Raw genomic sequence first — 7,598 nt, forward strand, 5'->3', positions numbered from 1 at the left:
GGGGGGTTGAAGGCCACCTCACGGGGTTAAACTGACTGTTAAAGCGCTCTCCTTAAAATGCGGCGCCAGACTTGCTGGCAACATGGAACTTGACTTTCTCATCAAACTTTTACCAGAGAAAACGGAAAAGACAGCAGAGCGAATGGCTTACTGCTGCTTGCTGGCGAACGGAGGCGATGTTCCGCAGAGACTCCTGATAGCTCTGTTTAGCCTTGGTTCTTTCCTCTGTAAGGAAAAAAAAAAAAAAACGAATTCAGAAAAAATTCAGCAAAAAAGCAGTTACCTCAGAGATAATTAGATCCCGTTTTACCTGACAATTTCTTTGCTTTTTGCTTTGCTTCTTCCTTTGATTTCTTCTTGACCTCCATCTCTTTCTGCTGCTGCTCAGCACTCTGCAGTTTCCATCTCTTGCTGATCTGTTCGGGCAACAAAGCAAACCTATGACAACAACTCAATAAAAAGGAAAACACGGCAGCCACAGCAGAGGGGCTCGGATTACCTCGAATATCTTTGAAGACGGGTCAAACTTGGCGTTTTTGTTGACGTGCGCGCCGGTGGAGGGCAGATACTGAGGTTTCGAAGAAAAAACCCCCCCAAAAAACAGAAGGAATTAAAACAGCGTGATGAAAGTCAGAAATAATTCAGAGGCCTGATGTTTTATTTGATTTTACCATTCTGAAAGGATTTTCAAAAGACTCGATGATACTCCTGGCTTTCGTCCGAGCTACGGAGAGGGATCTTTGGCCAGCAGGAGTTTCCAGTTCCTTTGAAAGAAAGAAGACTTCTAATAAAAAACTGTAAGGCCGTTTACAAACAGAGCAGCTGAATACAGCTCCCTTCTAAAACCATCAGAAGGGAGTTGGAAGGGACTATTGAAATCTTTTAGATTTTGTCATAATACCGCCATGGACAGCAACGCTTTTTATCTTGATTATGTCTAACAGAAAAACCCAAAGTATTGCACTTTGATCAAAGAAAACAAAACAAACAAACCCCCCACCCCCTAAATGTTAAGTTCTACAAATTTCTGGCTCAGAAGGCACATGCCACATTTTTTTTTTATTTGTAAAAGAAATGCTAACGGGTACAAACACCTTTGTAAGGTGTTGCATTTACCTGAAACAAGGTGATTTTAGCTGGAGCTAACAAGGAGCTTATTTTCTGCTCATCAACATCCATTTTGTGATCCTCCTCTGAGAACAGGACTCCTCGTTTCACTGAGACTTCTGAAAATTGACAAATTATTCAATGAAAACAATAGTCCCTTATGATTTTTTCTTTTTTTTTTTTAAAGTGCAACAATCAAGCTTACCATCAGCAACGAGCTGAGGGTGTCCGCTCTCAGACCCCCTGGACGTATCATGTGGACCAAACAACGGGACTTCTGCCTGGATACAGAAAATCATTTATTAACCCAACCAACGCCAAACCGGTCGCCATCTACCAAAACGTCTCCAACCAACCTTTTTGATGGTTGTGAGTCCTTTCTTCTTCTGAGCCGCCATCTCGGCCTGTGAGAATAAAGTGGAATAATTCCAAAGTTAAATGTGGACGTGACGCCGGCTGGCTGGCGCGGTGAGGGGCAGCTCAAGCCGCGCCGCCGTCAAATCTCTCCTTACCTTCAGGAGCGGCATTTCCCTGCCTTGCTGCACCAACAGGTGGAGCTCGTTGACCTGCTGCCTCAGCAGCGGCGGGACGGGGTTACAGCAGGCGATGATGCCCTGCGGCTCTCTGAGGAGTTAAATGACAAAAAATAAAATCAAAAGGAGAAATACATGACACATTAAAATGCTTTATAAATGGGATGGGTCTTACTTGGGCAGCTCTTCGGATATTTTGATCATCATATGAGTGGGGAGGACGTATCTGAAAGTAAACAAGCGGCCATGAAAACGTGACAAAAAAAAAAAAAAAAGTGGGCTCAAATAAGTAGATTCACATATAAAAATGGAACCGGGACATTTCTAGAACAGCGGGGTCAAGTGAATTCACACAGCCTACCCGGTGCTTTCATCTTCCTGCCTGGCCAGCTTGTCTCTCCAGGCGTACAGCAGCCTGAATGTGGTGAGCTGCTGGGTGTTAAAAGACCTTTTCTGCTTCCTCTGCAGCTCTAAATACGACTCCTCGGTGAAGATCGGCTTCACGTATTTCTGTCGGTAGAGGGAGAGGAGGTCGGCACGGCAAAACGTGACAAGAGGTAATGAAGGACATTACAACACGGCATTTAAAAAAACTGTTTGAAAATAAAAGAAGAGAGTTGTTTGTAATTTAAATTTAAAAATGCTAATGAAAAGACCAATTAGTCATCTGCGCTGCGTCTCTTGATGCTTGCCGTTACCCACGCCTCCACTGAGTTATTAAATAACTCAATTTACGGCTTGTGATGAGTCACCGGCATCACAAGCCGGTGACGCTTCGATGCAAATGAACCAGCTTCAATCGCAGGAAAACATCTAAATGATTGGCACTAGCAACCCTCCTGACCCCACTAAGGGACAAGGGTGTAAAGAAAATGGATGGATGGCTGGATGGATAGATGGATGAGACGTGAGGCAAACCTTCAGCGAAACGTCTTTGCTTTTGTTCCAGACGCACTGCAACAGGCCCGGCTGGCCGTGGTTCGACTCCAACAGCTGCGCCCTCATGCAGTCGTAGATGTAGAGGAGATAGTGCGTGTCGGCTCGAGCATATTCGATCATCTCTTCTGGCAAGGGGCTGCAACACAATGCATGTTTAATTTCTCTCCATGTTTTTATTTTTAATTTTTTTTTAAAGTAATGTTAAAAAAGAAATGCGTAAAAAACTCCAACTTGAAATGCAAAGCGTTGCAACGGTATTCACACTCGTTCGTGCGTCGGCCGCAAACGTAGCAGGATTTTAGACTTTCTATCCAAGAGAAAATCTCAAATTATTTATATTCTGTCTCACCGAGTTGCTTCATTTTTTTTAACCTGCATAGATTTTAAAACTGGACTTCTGACTGGACTTTCTTCAAATTAATAAATTCCTGTCACCACTGAATAAAGATCAGTTTTCTGTAGAACACAACTAACACTTCATGATTATCTGCGCTGAATTTTATTTGAAGACAGGAAAGGAAAAGGGGGGCTGAACACAAATGCCTGCCACACTTTCCACAACTTCACATCGTCATCACTTTCTGTTTGTGTGTCATATGGAAATAATCCCAATAAATTACAATGATGTCTGCTGGTGTAAGTGGTAGAATTTGGGGAGTTGAATACTTTTGCAACGAACAATAATTGTAAGTTAAAAAGAACTTCGGTTTAAAAAAAAGACAAACAAACAAACAAAACTTTAAATAGATAATTGGCTCCAGCTGTCAACCCACCGAATCCTCCAGTCAGCCAGCTGGTAGCGTTTGTCCGAGTTCACGTTGCAGAAGTTTTTCAGTAAATGGTCCAGAGAATGTCTGGCCAGGTTCAGGGCTCGACTTGCCTGATGGGTGTCAAAAAGGTTGACAACGTACAAGCCAAAGTCCCTCTGGAGCCACTCGATATCAGAATCAGCACCGTGAAAAACCTGTGTCGGGGGGTGGGGGTGGGGGAAGAGAAAAAAAAAAAGTACATTTTGAATGGTTTAAAAAAAACGAAGACTACATGATGAATTTTCCATTTGGATCCTTTTTGGCAATTCAGCTGGCAGTATGAGCCCACGCAGCACACTGTTTCCAAAGGTGTCCCCCGCTGAGTGTGAATCATGTTGGCTCCCACACATCACAAGACACCTGCCAACTTCATCAGACTTGTCTGAATAGGACTACTCTCACAGAGAGAGCATCACACAAAGTCGGAGCTTTATAGTTAAAATAATGTCAATTACAACTTCTGACTGCTCTTTTCAGCTTGGGAAGATTAGAAAGATGATCCGTTTCACTTTGGTTTTAATATTTCAAATATTATTAGTCAAAGTGATTTCTCGCAGCAACAAAAGACTCCGTCTGGGAAAAGGCCAGTTTGCTCAGATTGCTGAGCTGGCCTGGCATAAAACATGGCAAAAATATTTAAAAGCGTTCCTCCAAGAGAGCCGTGGGCGTCTAATAAAATAATGCGGTTCAGAAACACAACGGTAAGAACACAAAACACCAGGAAGTAAACGCAGAAAACTACATCTGGACTTAACCCAAGAGAGAATTTTTTTTTATAAAAATGTAAATAAGGGCTCAAGCTTTATGCTAATCCTTCTTTCAAATAAAATATTAAATCCCACAGCTCCAAACAAGCAGACCAGCAGGGGTCAGTGCAATTTCTCAGCAATACGCTGATGCAGTATATGAGCCTCTATGATAAATTCTCTATAAACTATACCAAGAAACAAAACTTTAAAGAGTTAAGAAGCTGCTGTAACTACACCGACTTTGTCGTGTATTTTTATACTGTCAGGCAGCATGCAGCAGGAGTCGTTCCTTTACTTTTACGATAGTCGGGTCAGTGAACGCCTCGTTCAGGATGTGCATTTCGCCGCGGAGCTCCAGAGTGTCGATGATGAAGTCCTCCTCTCTGGTGGAGATCTGCATCAGGCAGGTGATGCCGAGGAAGCTCCGGTAGGAATGGTGCTGCCGTGAGAACAAAACAATAAAATGTTCAAAAAAAAAAAAAAAAAACTCTAAAAGCATTAATTACATAAGACCTAATAACGTGGCTTTCTGTGGTTCGAGTTCTGTTCCTTTTATTTTGATTTGAATTCAAAATCATCCTCATACCTCGAGATCCACTGCAAATTCAGCCAATTGGCACAGCTTCCCATTCAGAGCGACCAGCTCCTCCAGTGAGTCGATAATGGAAAGCTTGGTCTCGGCCATCGGCCTGTACATCTACGACACAAAAGTAGATGAAACGTCAGTGAAAATATGCAGCTAAATCCACTTTTAAGTCAAGAAGTAACTGTACTAAACCAAATAATGAAAAAAAAAACTGTAGTTGCAATTGATTAAATAATATATTTTTTTAAAAAGATGGGTTACATAATGACTACATCTGACCGCGTTACCTGAGGCTCCGGCTTGGACAGTAACCTTTCTGGTATGGTGAGATGGTCCAGTTCATACTGGTATGGATGTGCAAACCTACACGAAGCCAAACCGTTACTTTAGCAAAGAGATAGAGCACAACAACGTTCACGTTACACAACGGCACGAGACTTACATGTCTTCTACGTGTTCCTGAGTTCTCTGCTGGTGGATAAAGTCGGCCAGGGCAGCCGGGACGTCGAGGTCCTCTGGCCTCTCTTTGCGTATTTGCTTGTTTGAGAAATCTGCAGTTGGGAGAAAAGTCATCCGCTCAGAAAATGTCGGGGAGGGTGAAACGACGCTTATGAAGGTAAAAAGGCTTGGCATACATGACGGAAGTGGCTTCAGCGCATTCGGCTTGATGAAGATCTTGGGGACGAAAGGCGTATTGCTGTTGTCAACTTTCTCCTTAAATTTCAGTTGGGGCCTCGCAACGTTCTTGGCGTGGAGGAGTCGGAACGTCTCCGATCGGCTGCCAGAGCTGGAACCCTGGGAAAATGAAACAAAAAAAAAGGTGTTAGGCACCAAAGTCAACATTATGGTAATTCAGCTATTTGACTCAAGCGTATTGGACTTGGAGCATATCTAGGTGTTAGAAGACACCTCTGATGGAGAACTCTAGTTCGACTCCCCTGGATTAGATGTCTGGATTGGGACACGCAATGCTAGATTTGGGTCAAAACCGTCGCTGAAACGGCGGCAAGAGAAGCCGACAGGTCGGTTATCTCACCTTGCGATTCCAGCTGGACACAACAATTTTTGGAGGCTGAAACCCGGCAGGCATAACGGGATTCTGGGTCCTGTTTACCCCGTCGGCTTCGTCGAGGAGAATCCCCTGAAAGTTGCGTAGCAGAGCTCGGTTGGTTTGCAAAAAAATATAAATAATAATAATAAAAATGCCTGGAGTTTTAATTAAAAACAGTTCCCTCGATGAATCTCTTACCGCTCTTTCAAGAATAACATCGTTTGAGTCCACAACCAAGTCAAACCTCTCCTCCAGCCCGGTGAGCTTGTTCCGGTCTCTTATGTGAGACCTGCAGCCATGATGCTGCATGATCTGACTCATGCTAAACACAAAGACAAAATGATCAATAGCTCTTGTTATCCAGGCTGGTTTTTTATACAGAGAGGTATATATTTGACATAAAGCTTCAAAAGACAAGTCTATTCATACAAGTTCATTCAAGTTGAGGAGAATATGAATGTAAGCTAGGAAAAAATAATAATGGAGGACAGTATGTGCAGGCTCTGGCAAAAGTAATCATAGCATAACAATAGCATAACTTACATGTAGCTTAATAAATTAAAGAAAAGGTGTTGTCCTTGAAGGAATCTTAACTAAACACTTACCAGTGCAGAAGCTCGTCTCCTTGACTCTCACAGAACTCCTGGAAGCCTGGAAAGCTCCGGTAGAAATCATATTCATCTCCTGCTTGAGGCAAACCAGCTGAGGCTTTAGTGGCTGATAACACAGACCCCAAACCATACTGGAGAGAAGACAAGAGGAGAAACTCATCTTAAAGAACATTTGTGATATAATCAAAGTGGTGATTAAGAAAATGTCCGAAATTATCATTATTTTTTTTATCCAAAGACAACTGGAAGAAAATGTTAGCTTATGGCAGTTTCTGGACCATGGTGTTAACTACTTTTTTAAATACCTATTATTTTAATACCAGCTTTGACATTTGTTTGTAGCCAAACCTTTTTACTAGACTGTTTACTGCCAAAGTATTTTATTTTAAAATAGGTGATTTAACTTGAAGAAGCTTAAAGCTATACTTTAATCTGTACCAAGTTGATCTTGCTAGGGTAGGAGGGGGGATAGAGTTTTAAAATGATGGACAGTTAAACTGGCATTAGGCCAGTTCTAAGATAACTATGCAGTATTGTTTTTTATTTTTTCCTGTTACGTGGCTACTTAAAGACATTAACTAACAAACTTTTTGCTTGACTATAAATTCCACCTTTGACCTGAACATTTAAACTGTCAGTTAAAAGAACATATATAGGTGTTTATAATTAGTATAATCTTGAACTTTAAGGTAACCTCACACTGCAAAGAGATATTTAACAAGAACTTTGACTAACGAAGTATCAGCTACACCAAACTCAGGTCAAGCACCATTGGGGTAATGTGATTAAGTCACATTTAGATAGTTTGTCATGTGATAAGAGATTTTCTTAAGAAGCGAGTAGACTAGCAGCAGCACATAGCTGAGCTAACACGGGCTCCTCCTCCACGTTGTCCTCTTTCCCAGGAGAAAACATGTCTGGTTCAGACTCACTTTAACGAAGGCGTCTACGTCTTTAAAGCCAGGACAAAGCTCACTTTCCTCTTCTCTGTTGGCGCCTGGATTATCATCCCGGGAGCCACTGTTAGTGGATTCCTTCTTCTTGGAGGTTTTCATCATCTAAACAGTGCTGTGTACATGCGTGCCACAGGAAGCAGTCCCTTTCGTGAGTTTTTCTTCGGAGACGAGCTGAAGACCGGTAGAGGAACTACAGCGCCCTCTGTCTGTGGAGGAACTAAATGCAAAATCACCCTGTTATCCTGTTATATATATAT

General features: G+C 42.3%; 1 protein-coding gene across 2 annotated transcripts in view; it reads right to left on the reverse strand.

The window, feature by feature from the left end:
• exosc10 (exosome component 10) overlaps positions 1-7,525 on the reverse strand; it is a 9,986-nt gene extending 2,461 nt beyond the window's left edge. The window contains exons 1-21 of one of the 2 annotated variants that reach the window (XM_008413429.1): positions 7,318-7,525; positions 6,380-6,516; positions 5,973-6,096; positions 5,760-5,864; positions 5,359-5,518; positions 5,166-5,274; positions 5,011-5,086; positions 4,724-4,834; positions 4,433-4,576; positions 3,353-3,543; positions 2,559-2,715; positions 2,002-2,150; positions 1,816-1,866; positions 1,620-1,731; positions 1,464-1,511; positions 1,313-1,388; positions 1,117-1,226; positions 672-764; positions 500-568; positions 311-416; positions 152-225 (exon numbers count right to left, since the gene is read on the reverse strand). In XM_008413429.1, the coding sequence (XP_008411651.1) occupies positions 152-225; positions 311-416; positions 500-568; positions 672-764; positions 1,117-1,226; positions 1,313-1,388; positions 1,464-1,511; positions 1,620-1,731; positions 1,816-1,866; positions 2,002-2,150; positions 2,559-2,715; positions 3,353-3,543; positions 4,433-4,576; positions 4,724-4,834; positions 5,011-5,086; positions 5,166-5,274; positions 5,359-5,518; positions 5,760-5,864; positions 5,973-6,096; positions 6,380-6,516; positions 7,318-7,443 (2,328 nt within the window). In that variant the 5' untranslated portion in view covers positions 7,444-7,525. The remainder of the gene's footprint in view (positions 1-151; positions 226-310; positions 417-499; positions 569-671; positions 765-1,116; positions 1,227-1,312; positions 1,389-1,463; positions 1,512-1,619; positions 1,732-1,815; positions 1,867-2,001; positions 2,151-2,558; positions 2,716-3,352; positions 3,544-4,432; positions 4,577-4,723; positions 4,835-5,010; positions 5,087-5,165; positions 5,275-5,358; positions 5,519-5,759; positions 5,865-5,972; positions 6,097-6,379; positions 6,517-7,317) is intronic. The other variant, XM_008413430.2, reaches the window with a different exon arrangement.
• Positions 7,526-7,598: the final 73 nt, after the last annotated feature.

Source organism: Poecilia reticulata, linkage group LG7 (assembly GCF_000633615.1).
Source record: "Poecilia reticulata strain Guanapo linkage group LG7, Guppy_female_1.0+MT, whole genome shotgun sequence".
Classification (NCBI taxonomy): domain Eukaryota; kingdom Metazoa; phylum Chordata; class Actinopteri; order Cyprinodontiformes; family Poeciliidae; genus Poecilia; species Poecilia reticulata.